Here is a 14,293-nt window from a genome sequence, read left to right on the forward strand (position 1 = left end):
AAAATATATTGGATGGCTCCTGGTGTACATTCATTAATTTCAATGCAGCGGGGTCATTTAAAGATCATAGTAATGTCTTGATTCAGTGAGACAACTTCCAAGGGGGGATGTATAAGAATGAGCAAGATCGGCTGTTAAGGGGAAGCATCTTAACAAAATCTCTAACGTTAAATGCAATAACAATTTTGAAATACGGTAAATTGTTTAAAAAAAAGTTTTAAAAAATTTCTCGGTTACACATTTAGGATTTTTTTCAAGGTTAGAAAATGTAATAATTATTTAGAAAATTTAAAAAAAAAAGGTTCTTAACAACAAGTAATTAGACAAATACTAAATTACAAGCCAAAGCTATTTTACACAAATTTTGGATGCCTTGGGGGAGTCCAATGTTGAGAGATGGAGAGTCACTAAGTAAGAGCGGCTATTTCTTTTGGTGGCTTAGGACTTGTGTATTAAATGGTCACTCATTAATGTAATACTAGATTTTTCTTCACTGTTGGGAGGGAAATGTATGGCTGACTGTGGATCTTCTTGCTATTCCAGCGGATTGTTAAGATTTATAGAGGAGACCCACGTTGATCAACTGATCTGCAGATAGTAGTTTAGACAAGCCCTTAAGAGTGAAGATACAGTGATACAGTTGATAGAGCAATGGTTTGAACTTGAGTAAATGTGAAAAAACTAGAATAATGGTTATTTTATCTAATGAGGACACGACTAGCATCAGAATTAGCCAGCAATATAACAGAAGCCACAGTGTGCCGGATCTGTCGTACAATGAATACCACCAGTGCCAAAAGCACCTTATTGACTTTTAATGTGGCCCATTACATTCTGTTGTAGTTTCTATCACTGTACATGAATATTATTTTTATGAACTGGTCTCTCTCAGACATAGGTCAGGATGAGCAACACAAGCTGGAACTATCAGTGCAGTGAGCGAGTCTTGATAGATGACACGTGGATCAGCAAGAACCAGGACAGCAGGATATGTAGAACAACAGACTAATGAGCAGAACAGGTAGCACAGATGAAGCAGAGCCAGCGATCCGTAGCAGTACAGAAAGCTGTTTTCATCCAACAGTGAAACAATTAATCACAAGAATCCATTCTAGAATCTTCCAGCAAGGCAATGGTTAACAGCAGCACTGTATTAGAGATCTAAATACATTTTTATATCTTCCAGTAAGGCAATGATTAATCACAGGAATTAAATGAAGTATACACCAGATGGAGATGTGCTTCCTTGATTGCAGAGGCCAGGTGTGAACAGTTACAAGAAGTTGGAATATTGCTGAGAGTTTGGTGTTAACAACAACACCTTATGAAATAGGACTCAGCTTGGTAATATCTCTTGTAAAATTGAAGTCAGGAGAAGCTGGGAAGATGATAGACACCTGGCTGGAGCTGAACCATGTGAACTGGCACAAACTCCTGAAAAACTTCTAAAAACTGAAACAATTCTACCTAATGCCCAGGCACCTGGCCTCTGCTAATGCCTACTATAATAGGCTTAGGCTATATTCACACTTAGCGGTTTTTACCGCGGAACCGCCGCGATTTTGATGCTGCGGGTCCGCAGCAGTTTCCATAGCGTTTACAGTAACATGTAAACCCTATGGAAACCGCAAACCGCTGTGCACATGCTGCGGGAAAAACCGCGCGGGAACGCAGCGGTTTACAACCCGCAGCATGTCACTTCTTTGTGCAGAATCGCTGCGATTCTGCACCCATAGGAATACATTGAACCGCTTACTTCCCGCATGGGGCTGTGCCCACTTTGCGGGAAGTAAGCGGATAATGTGCGGGTGGTACCCGGGGTGGAGGAGAGGAGACTCTCCTCCAGGCCCTGGGAACCATATTTGGGGTTAAAAAATAAAAAATCTGGTTATACTCACCCTCTGATGTCCGGAGCTCCTGGGCGCTGCACGCGGCTGTCCGGTCAGAGTTGCTGTGCGCCCAGGACCTGCGGTGACGTCGCGGTCACATGACCGTGACGTCACGAAGGGTCCTTCTCGCACAGCATCTCTGGAACCGGACCGCCGGGTGCAGCGCCGAGGGATCGGGACGTCAGAGGGTGAGTATAACCAATTTTTATTATTTTTAACATTACTATTGATGCTGCATATTGCTGCATATGCAGCATCAATAGTATAGGCGGAAACCTGCAGCGGAAAACGCGGAACAAACCGCGATAAATCTGCAGGGAGAACCGCAGTTGTTTTGCCCTGCAGATTTATCAAATCCGCTGCGGGAGAACCCGCAGGGACCCGACGCAAGGTGTGAACATAGCCTAAGAGTGATCATGTCAATGGAAGTGTCTGGGCTATCCGACAAACCTGGAATGGACTATGGCAAAGGGAGGCATCCATAATAGAAGGGAGTCAGGCCCGCTGTTTGTGTTGGAACAGGTGAACAACAATTATTTCCATCAAATTCGCTGAAAAGGATTTGAAGACAGTGTGAACAGTAGCTATTCATTTTTAGACCGGAAAGTAGAAGTCAGTTTGACAGGACTAACAGGCACCAAATCATGAGATGGAGTTAAAGTTATTTTTTGGTCAATATTGAAATAAATGTAATGGGGATGACTGATATGTATTTTGCCTACATGAACCTGACATCTTAGCCTACATGCATTCAATCATCATAGGACCTGAAACTCTGGGCTGACCATAATGCCTTAACAGTACAATATCCCACTCCTATTTTTGTACGACATTGTTTATTTTGAGCCTATTTTATATTGGACTTTTTCTTCATTTTATTTCTCAACTTTTTCCAATAAATGTCTTGTATTCCTAATAAGAATGTTGATGTTTTATACTCTGCTTTATTCCAGTATCTTCTGTTTAAGGAATTTCTCCCTTTCACAGATTTGTTAATATATGTGGGAAGAACAACAATATAGCTTAGAACTTTCTTTTCTAGGCTTGCTCCGGAGGAGGATGTAAAGAGAGTGATGTCGCTGAGGCTTCCACAGTGGAGAGTCTACCAGAAGGCATCGGACCACTGAACATCCGGTCACATTCTCCTGGATCTTTGTATGTTTCCTGGTTAAAACCACAACATCCAAATGGTGAGATGTTCATGATAAATAGAAGAGATAATTACCAGGGACTATCTAAATAACTTTTTATAGCCTTTCAGAGTCCATCAAATGCTCAAACAAACTAGTGTTTTATGGAAACCAATTTCCGGTGTGGATACATTTGTAAAACCATACTAATGTTACTCATCTACGGATAAGATTCACAAGGTGGCCACATCCAACACAAGCATATCACGGCAGAGTACCTCAAAAATGTTGTGCTACTTTAATCCCTTCTGGACATCAGCCAAACATGTACAGGGCATGTCGTGTGCCCTTGTATGGGATGGGCTCAGGAGCTGAGCGCACTAATGGGTGCTGGCTGTGTTATACGACTGTCATCGATCTCTAAAGGCAGCAACCAGAGCTTGTTCTGATCACTGCTATTTAACCACTGCCAATCTTTGACAATTGCATTGATGTGGTGCAATAAGGGTCGCACCACTTAGCCTCTCACCACTCATAATGCAACACTAGAAGATCATCATTTCATCTACTTTAGTATTGCAGTATATAGAAAACAAGGTATTAAACCATTGCCTTGGGGGACTTCACAAATAAGTTGAAAAAAAAGTTTCTAAAAATTGTATATAAAAAACAAAAGTTTAAATCATCCTTGTTTTCCCCAGTTAATAACCGTAAATTAAATATATTTGGTGTCACCATTTTTTTTGTTGTGACGCCTCTCCCAAAAATGCAATAAAAAGTGATCAAAATGTCTTACATACACCAAAATAAAAACAGCAACTCGCCACATAAAAAAAATATGCCTTCACACTGGTCTAGCGCTAGAAAAATAAAAAAGTTAAAGGTCCCAGAAAATGGTAAAATAAGCCTAATTTATTTTTTGTACAAATTTTTGAAATTTTTAACTACTAAAATACAAAACAAAACTAGGCATATTTGGTATCGCCGTAACTGGTAACTGTACTGATCGGAAGTATCCCAATGCCTTGTCGCTTTCACCGCACGTTGATTGCTTTTTTATTGTACAATTTCTCCATACTTGGTATTTTTTTCCCATTTTAAGTACATTATATGGTAATCTACAACTCGTACCATTAAAATCAAGAAGACCTCATGTTTGACGGCATAAACAAAAAATGGCTGTTGGATGAAAGCGAGGGAAAAATTAAAAAAAATACATATAAATAAGACAGAATTATTTTCTACATTTTTGTGTTTTGATATAGTGAATTTCTATTGTTATTTTTTATATTTTTGCTCTTTTCATATTGTGACTTTATACAGTATACTTCTTATTTTTGTATTTTGTTTAAAAAATAATTGTATTTTTAGCATTTACCGTACATTTTTTCAGCTTTTCATTTTTCCATCACAAACAACTTTTTTTCAAAAACTCTTTAAAAAATATGATTTATCTCGTTTAATGAAATTAAATGCACTGAGTTTAGCATTAAATCTTTTCATATGTAGCAATAAGCATTGAGCAGAAAAACGTCCATGTTCTTTGAAGACAGAATCTCTAAGGACCCAAGTGTGACAAAAGCCATTTGCAAGAAGCTTAACATTTATCTTAAATAATGCAGTAGTGACAAGCTTGAGTCACAACAGGTTCAGATTAAAAACATATATAAAAAAAATCAATTGCAATTGTGGATAAGGTTTAATTTTATTGTACTGTTTAGTCTGTTGTACCAACAGCTTCTTGGTCTTTTCATTTTTGACTCTCCTTTCTCCAAATGCCTTTGTAAAAGTAAGAGGAAAATAGTCAAAAGAATGAGCATGTCGCTTATTTTAATGGCTTCAGGGTTTTCAGACCCTGACGAGGTTAAAAAAAAGTGGCATAAGACAAAACATACGCACAGCAATGTCGATGGGGCACTCTCACTGCACTTTTTCAGACGGAATCCACCTGGAAGAGATGCTGTATGCACATACCATTAGACTCCTTTTTTCTTTTGAATCCAAAGCCTTTTTTGTCTAGTTTCTTATATATTTACTGTAGCCTGTTTTTGATTTGTGCCAAATTCTTTTCATTTGCTCCTTTTTTATTATTCTACTTTGTGTTACCTTTTTTTATATATTTACTTTTTATATGTTTGGCAATGGGGGTACGGGTTTCGTTTTCCAAATTTTTCAGCCAGATTCATCAATTGCAGCTTTTTAACATTTGCTAAATCTTTCTGCAAATTTACTCGAAAGCCCCTCTGGTGTGATTTTATGTACATTTGAATTTTTGCCATAAATTTTGCGTAATTCTAGTGGAACATGCAATTCGTCGCTACAAGAAAGTAAAAGACCACATTAAAGAGCGGTTTTTATTTTGCACAAAATTAATGAACCGCATGCAAATACCATAAGACAAAGAAAGAAGAGTGACTTCGAAATGATGATGAAATGATGTATTAAGCCTCATGTGTTTGTCATTCCAGACAGAAAGTAACTAAAAAAGTGTTAAATTGTCCGCCATCATTAGGTCTTGAAGATTTTTTTTATTACAAATGTGAAAGCAAAAACAAAGTTTTTACTACATAGATGTGCTCCTTTAATATTTTACCTTTGTCTTTTTTTTGTAAAGTGGTGACCCAAAACTAAGGTTTTTAATTTAATCTTAAATATCCATCTATTGAATGTAATAATCTAATCACTTTTAATTTAATTAAATGTTCCCTACCATTCTCTCTCTCCCTTTGTACTCTATCTTCCTTCTTTTATTATTTTTATTAACTTCTGTTTTCATAATTTCCCATTTGAGAATCCCCATTGTATGCTGTGATACTTGAACGGGACTTCATCAGGGCTTAGGGCTGCAGTCATTTCCGCAGCTGCTATATTTTCTTTGACTGCACAGTGACACTGCACTCCCTCGCCGTGTCTAATGAGAAGTGACAAGTCAGAAAGAGAGTGCACTGTCAGTCCTCATTGAAAAAAGGGAACATAGCTGTCACGATACCCGGTATTAATGCTGCAGGGGAAACTGCACCCAGCAAAACAGATCTGGACCAGACACCGGGTAACTAATATGATCACCAATGGGACCTTCCATATGAGACAGAGTGATCAGGTAAAGCAACAGGACCTTAGATCATGTGACAGAGTGGGAGGCGGTCAGGGGGCGGAGCCAGACACCGTGAAACAGAGTAGGAACAAGCATAAAAGAATAGTGAAACAAGCAGAGGTCGTAGCCAGAAGATTACAAGACACCAACAGGGAGAGTAAGGGAATAGTCAGAAGCCAAACCAGAAGTCAGTTATCCAGGAAAACAAATAAATCACCTGACAGCAAGACACTAAGCAAGCCAGCACACACTTCAGAGGTCAAGCGTACAGACTGCAGAAAAACCTATAGCTGACAAGGATACCAGGTTAGGAGCGAGTATAAATAGCCCTCCCATCTTGAAAGAGAGGCTAACAACATTAACCCTGAGAGAACAGGACATTAACCTTGACCTAACCATGACAGTAGCAAGCAGAGATATCAAAGGCCAGCTGATCCCCCAAAACAAACATTTCTTGAAATGGAGAAAAATAAAATAGAGACATGGCCATGACTGAGTTTGGTTTGATTTATGGACTAAACTCGCCCATTTAGGTGAATAAGTCAAATTAAAAAAAAAACAGTTGGTACATGGATGGCATCTGTGTTCTTTCTAAGTTTTACAGACAGTTGCTAGAAGTTGAGAAACTTCTGTCATTTTTTTTCTCTTATGAAACGAAAGATACATGTAATGTGAAAATGAACAGATGACCAAAAAAAGAGGAAACTCTGATCCAACACACTACTGAAAATCAATCCTTCCTTTTGTGTATGAGAAAAAAAACCGACATGTGAATTTAAATGTCTTTTTCAGGTGTTTTCTGCCACAAAATCCACCAGAAAACCTATCAGAAAACATTCACAATAATGAACATAAGCATTTCTATGTAAAAATTACTCACTGTGCATATGTTAAGGCTTGTGAATGTAATTTTGCCACTTCCAAAAACACTGAGCTGTTAAAAAAAGTTACAAGTTCATTCTTCCACTAATAGATGCGCCTTTTCTGGACACCTGCGTGCTGCTATTTTTAGGCTAAGTGGGCCAATATCCATGGCCCCTTACCAGTCTGAGAATACCAGACCCCAGCGATCTGCTTTAGCTTGGCTGGTTGTCAAAAATGGGAGAGACCCCATGCCGGTTTTTTTTAATTATTTATTTAAATAATTTTTAAAAATCACATGGGACGCCTCTTTTCTAGATAACCAGCCATGATAAAGCTGACAGCTGAGGACTGCAGTCCCCAGTTGTCGGTTTTGCCTGCACTGGTTATGAAAACCAGAAGAGGCCCCATGTCATTTATTTATTTACAGCACAGACACCAGCTGATTAATACTCCCATCAGTGGTGCCTTCTTTCCCTATTGTCAGCGACATTAGACGTACGCTTATGAGAGTAGTACTTTCTCATCAGTCTGACGCCTGCGACCGGTGATAACCATTTTACCACCGGTCACAGCTGCTGGTTCACGCTGTCATTTGACAGCGTGGGAACCGTAGCTCTCTGACCGGCTGTAACTAACTTACTGTCAATCAGAGCCGGTGTTTCTTGCTCTGTCACACAGACGACAGCATGGGAAACAGACGATATTCGAGGTGCCGAACCTGAGTAGTAACACAGACTTCCTGGAAAAATTTGCGTTCGGGGTCCATTCACGGACACTAGGTGTTCGGTATGAACCCCAAATTTTACTATTCAGGTTCGCCAATCTCCAGTGCTAACACACATTATTAAAAAAACAAATGCAAATAAAAAACTACAGAACCAATGCCAGAGAAAGACACACGGTCATTTGTATGTGAAAATGTCTTAAACTGCATTTTTATTTAACAAAAATATCTTTAAAAGAAAAAAAATAAATAATTAGAAAAAAAGAATAAAAATATATATATAGTATGCTGCATCCATTAAGAAATTAAAAATTAATAAAGAAATACTTCTAAATTGATTCTTTTTCATGTAAAATTTCTCTCCAAAATATGATATTTTTTCATTCTAATTAATGAGGTTTTTAAGAGGTGTTATCAGTTTTCAATGACACTACAGGATCAATTAATCAACTCTAAAAATCATAAAACCCAGGACTATTTGGCATTCAATTATTTATGATGTTTTTTAAGTCCTATGTGTTTTTCAGGGACAGTTTAGGAAGTCGGTTTCATTGTTTTACTTAATGTAATTTTGAGAGTGAAAGGCAGATGGATATTTTTCTTAGTTTTAGCATATGAGGCTTTGAAATGGTTGCTATATATCTTGCATGTCCTTGTCTTAATTCATATGTGCATACGCATACAAAGTAGGCTATGAAATAAAATCTGTTCAAGTTTCCCAAATATATTGTAAGGTTGCTTTGACTGATATAACCCGCGTGCCCTTGAAACGCACTGAAGTACGGACATGCATTTTGCTGGAAGAGAAATTATCTGCGTGTGGATTACTGTTTTATTCAATGGCTAAAAAAGGGTTTGTGTTTTTTGATCAAAGTTAACGAGAGCCCTGGATCATTGCTGTGTGAAAATATGCGGCTCGGGATGATAATGGGGTCCTAGACTATGCATTCAAATCAGGATGAAAAAAAGTGGAATTTAGTAAATATACTACATCACTGCTGCTCCAATCACACACAGATGCCGGTGATTAGGGTTACATTTATCAAGAGAGGCATCCAGGTTCACAGAGAGCACTGATCAGCAGGCACTATAGAAATATATTACTATATAGATAATTTTATGATACTCTATACGGTATATAGACAGACACCTTTGGGAACTTTTTTTTCAATAAGTGACAAATTAAAAGCGGCCCTGGTGGCCTTTTTAAAAATGAACCAGCACCATCCTCTGCCTGCAATTAAGAGTATGTACACATGGCGTCCGTTAGATGCCAGCATACCCACTGAGTTTTCGAAGCAGAAGATATTTCAGGAAAACACCGGCAGTGTTGTTTCTGGAGCGTCTTCTTTGACTTCATCTTGGTCATTGTTGGCGTATTCTTGGTTGTTGTTTTATATTTTTTTTTATATATATATTTTTTGTATATACAGTATAAACTAATGAATGGCTTCCAAACAGTTGTTGCCTGAAAAATGGACCGATCACTTTTTTTTGGGGCCGCTTTGTGGCTTTTTAAGACTGAAGCGGTTAAAAGAAGCAAAAACAGATGGGACATGTGCACAGCAAGTTATTTTGAGATTACGCGTTATTTCTTTTAGCATTTTTTAAGAGACTGTTTTCAGATGGAATCAATACGAAGAACATGTCCTCTTCACCTATCCAAAAAGTACATCCTTAAATGGGTGTTCTTAAGTTGTGTTTTGAGATTCTCCGAGCTATGCAATCTCCTTAAATTCTTCTTACTTTCTGGTTTATGTCAGGGTGGGCACCTTCCTTAAGGGACAGTTCTAGTGAATAGAACTGTAGTATTTGTAGAACTATAAAGTTCTTCAGGAGCACATTAAGTTGTCAGTGGTCTGTTGTGAGTCTTCACTGTCATCCCCATATTTACATATAGAGGTAACAGGGCATTTGAACACAGCAAACAGAGGAGAGACCGATAATTAGCAGATTTGTTGTGAAAACTGCCAGGCTGGTGATCTATAACTGCATCTGTTCAGAAAATAAGAGTTAAAGGGAGGGAGATAAGCAGGTAACTGCTGCACAGAAATCAATACGTTTTGAGAAAGGTGGCTGGGATGTTAAGAGTTAACCCCTTCCCTTGAATGTAACTGCTGCGCGGTCCCAGCAGTGGTCTAGAGGCTAAGCTCCGTGGAAACAAGCTGTACGCTATAAAGGAAAAGAGGATAACAGACACATGCTATTTTCATGCTGCATAGCTAATTAAAGCAATGAAAAAAATCTTGAGAACACCCTTTTCTTCTTAAATTATAGTTTATCTGCTGAAAAAGTTATGTTTTTTTAGATTAATGTGGTGTAAGATGGCTGCTAGCCAGATAATGGATGGGGGTTAAGCCTGGAGTAATGCTTTAGTACATATAGGGCTAAAATAACATAGTAACATAGTAACATAGTTAGTAAGGCCGAAAAAAGACATTTGTCCATCCAGTTCAGCCTATATTCCATCATAATAAATACCCAGATCTACGTCCTTCTACAGAACCTAATAATTGTATGATACAATATTGTTCTGCTCCAGGAAGACATCCAGGCCTCTCTTGAACCCCTCGACTGAGTTCGCCATCACCACCTCCTCAGGCAAGCAATTCCAGATTCTCACTGCCCTAACAGTAAAGAATCCTCTTCTATGTTGGTGGAAAAACCTTCTCTCCTCCAGACGCAAAGAATGCCCCCTTGTGCCCGTCACCTTCCTTGGTATAAACAGATCCTCAGCGAGATATTTGTATTGTCCCCTTATATACTTATACATGGTTATTAGATCGCCCCTCAGTCGTCTTTTTTCTAGACTAAATAATCCTAATTTCGCTAATCTATCTGGGTATTGTAGTTCTCCCATCCCCTTTATTAATTTTGTTGCCCTCCTTTGTACTCTCTCTAGTTCCATTATATCCTTCCTGAGCACCGGTGCCCAAAACTGGACACAGTACTCCATGTGCGGTCTAACTAGGGATTTGTACAGAGGCAGTATAATGCTCTCATCATGTGTATCCAGATCCAAAAGGGGTTCATCTGCCATGACTTGTTGATTATGAGCAGCTGAAGAGTTAGGAGACAGGGCTGCTCACCATATCTCCACCCCTGGGTGTGGTTCACTTGGTAAAATTCGACCTGTTTTGTCTCACACATTGCAGCCTTGTAATCGGGGTCTCTGTTCCGACATGTTGCTCTCAGATTGGGGTAGCAAAAACCTGTTGACAGATTTGCTCCAATGCTTTCAGCATAAGGAACTAACTGCACACTTTGTCACATGTGGCCAGACATTTTTACGCACCAGAATTAACCCTGCATCTGGATAAGCACTGACAGTGGCTACAAAGATTTCATCCTCATACCTAAAAGAAGTCAGGGTATCATTAGTTGTCACGTGAAGGCATGTACGACCATCTAATAATACTCTAGTCCCTAGACTTCCACTGACCCACTGTAAAAGAAGCCATGCTGGATCATGTTGCCAGCAGCATAATATTCACCATAGTGTCATCACGGACTGTCACGTGTGTCCAGCGTGATCGTGCTCTCTTCTGTATAGAGAATTGAGCACCATTGGTGAATCTGTCAGTTCTGGTCTTCTCCGGCGAAAGCCAATCGAGTGGATGGCACTAGACTGTGGGCACAGGTCCCACTATAGGATGTGGGTCCTCATGCCACCCTCATGGGGTATGTGACAGCTTAACAATGTTTTTTCTGTACCTCCTCACAAAAAGGTGCAGATACCGATTGTGGTGATGGGTTGATGCCCCTCTATGACCCTGTGGGACTTTCCTTGTCCATGCTCTTGAGACTGCGCTAGGAGGCACAGTAAACCTTCTAGTGATGGCACCTATGGATGGATCATCCTGGACAAGCTGGACTAACTGTACAATATGGGTGGGCAGCAGTACAGAGACATGCTATCAGTAGTGAGAACGACACTAGAAATTTTCAACACTAGAGAAGAATAAGTCAGGAATGATAAGGGGAGAGTAATCGTCTGTGGCCATCACCTGAAACTTATTCCCTTTTTGGGTAGGTGCCATGATGTTGTCTCTCCAGTGGACCTGTTGTTGAAGTTTAAGGGGAACCTGTGACCTCAGAAAATGCTACTGACTTCTCACTCTACAGATGAGCTGCCAATCAAAGGCCCGGGATGTCCTTACAGCCGCCGCGGTGCTGTGAGCGCGGACTTTATCCGCTCCGTTCATGCCACCATTACTGGGAGGAGATAAGTTCACTTTCTCCCGGTAGCCGCACTTTCAGTAAGTCGGCCGGGCAACATTCTAACACTATTTAGCTGCAGATTAGTCTCTTTACCTGCAGGAAAAAAAGCATTTTCCAATGCAGCAGGTTCCTCTTAATTTATTTGGGGTTATATTGTAATATTTAAGCGTTCCATTCATTTTTTGAGCCGAGTATACACAGTGTATAGTAATGTTATTATCATGTATTATGAAAAGGTGCAATAACTTGAAGGAATTAAAGAAACCGCAAAGACTAAAATCAAAGCGAACAGATTGTTTTTAATGAGCAGAAGTAAAATGAATCGGAGCCCTTTATTATATACTGATACGTTATTGTTTTACTCTAAGATTTGGTTTTACTGTTATTTTTCTAGGCGTTATAACCGCTTATGGGCTGTACATGGATGGAATCTTAATGCAGAACTCTTCACGTCGAAGTTATTTCGTAGATGGCTTGAGTCCCTGGAGTAAGCATTCCTTCAGGCTCCAGGCTTGTACCGCAAAAGGCTGCGCCTTAGGAGAAAAGGTAAGAGATTTGTAGGTTAACCGGTTCTTAAGGCTTTAAAAAAAAAAACCTCTCAGAATGTTAAAGTATTCTGTACTGTTAATTACAAGAAGTCTGGTATCTATCGAATGAGGTGAGCATCAATGATAGGTATTAGGACTAATGCTCTGATATCAATTAGTCCAGTAAGAGGGCTACATTTATTATTAAAAATGGGTTCCTTATGTGAAAACACTAGGGTTCGCCAACCATGGAGAACATGTGCCCTTCCACTATTAATCTCATCGTAATCTTCCATACAAACATCCATATGATCTAATATGTTAATTATGACTATAACTATAAGAAATAAACCCAAGTTTCAAGTGATTGGCTCCACAAAGGTGCCATGTCCTGTTGGATCTTTGAGATCTATAGTTTCAAAGTTCTGTGGGTCGGTTAAGTTTTTGTTTTCACATTCCGGTGATTGCGATGGACACCATTGGTGGTGCAATTTGGCTTTCCTCCAGGAGGCACAACGATAGCACCTTGAACATTTCTACACTGTAAGGCTACGTTCACACGTTGCATTTTTGCAGCGTTTTTTTTTTCAGCAAATTTTCAGCCAATGACTTTTCAGAAATCTCATGCACACACCTTGTTTTGTTTTTTTCCTGACTGTTTTGTCATAAGAGCTTGTTTTCTGCAAAATGCAGCATGTTACTTCTCTCAGCGCTTTGCAGCATTTTTCACCCATTGAAAGCAATGGATAGTGCAAAAACGCTGCTAAAAAAACACAGGTATCGGGTTTTGCTGCATTTTTTTTTTGTGCCAAAACCAGATGAATTAGAATCAGATTCTTTTCGTATGCACTAAACTTTATCATCATCCTCAGGAGACAAATGTACCATGAAAATAACGCAGTAAAAAAAAAAAGCACCAAAAACGAAGCAAAAAAACACAGCAAAAAACTAAACAAAACCTGCTTTTTGTAAACAGCTAAAATACAGCTTAAAATTGGCATAAAAAAACTGCTAAAACATGTGAACATAGCCTTAGTCTGTGTTCCTTTCAGAAGAAATGTGACTTTTTAGCTAAACCAGAGCCTGTTCTAAAAGCAATAGACCGTCATCTACAGACAGCTGTTTCCAGGTTCATGCTGCTCGTCAGTGGAGAGATGGGTGAGAGGCCATTGATGAAGGTCTAGAAGATAGTGTTTCTTTTTATAGATACCACAGTTAGAGTGGAGAGATTTATAGGCCAGGCAATGTACCTTGGGGGAAAAGCCTATGCAAATTAGAATTCGATCAGGAAGAAGAAAACTACCACTCTAGTACCACCTGTTGGAGGTATTTATCCTAGTCAATGTCTGTTCCTTTAATAAACTTTACCAAGCCTAAAGTTTCTTTAAAAGTAAAAACATCTCGATCTGCAGACAGGTGTTTCCAGGTTCTTGCTGCTCACTGGTGGAGAGCAGAGTATGGTTGGTTGGGTGAGAGGTCATTGATGAAGGTCTACAGGATAGTGTTCCTCCTTGTGTATACCAAAGCTAGAGAAAAGACTCCCTCTTTATAGGCCAGGCAATGTTCCCTCTGGGAAAACTTATGCAAATTAGTCATCGTCAAGGAGGAAAAAAACTGGCACTCTAGTGCCACCTGCTAGAAGCATTTATCTTAGTCAGTGTCTGTCCTTTTAACAAGCCTTACCAAACCAAAATCTTCATCAAAAGGAAAAGACCTTCATTTGCAGACATTTGTCTCTGGGTTCCTTCCCCTTCGTTGAGGTGAGTAAGGAAAAGGATTTCTGGGTGAGACCTTATTGATAGTGGTCTGGGGTTGTTGTTTTTCCTTGTGGAGGCTCCCATCTA

At 39.3% G+C, this 14,293-nt stretch overlaps 1 protein-coding gene across 1 annotated transcript in view; it reads left to right on the forward strand.

Moving 5' to 3' along the window:
• USH2A (usherin) overlaps window positions 1-14,293 on the forward strand; it is an 824,795-nt gene that overhangs the window by 449,083 nt on the left and 361,419 nt on the right. Inside the window, exons 41-42 of the mRNA XM_069726496.1 lie at window positions 2,932-3,079; window positions 12,317-12,468. Of these exons, the coding sequence (XP_069582597.1) occupies window positions 2,932-3,079; window positions 12,317-12,468 (300 nt within the window). The remainder of the gene's footprint in view (window positions 1-2,931; window positions 3,080-12,316; window positions 12,469-14,293) is intronic.

The sequence above is a fragment of the Ranitomeya imitator genome, chromosome 5 (genome assembly GCF_032444005.1).
Source record: "Ranitomeya imitator isolate aRanImi1 chromosome 5, aRanImi1.pri, whole genome shotgun sequence".
Classification (NCBI taxonomy): domain Eukaryota; kingdom Metazoa; phylum Chordata; class Amphibia; order Anura; family Dendrobatidae; genus Ranitomeya; species Ranitomeya imitator.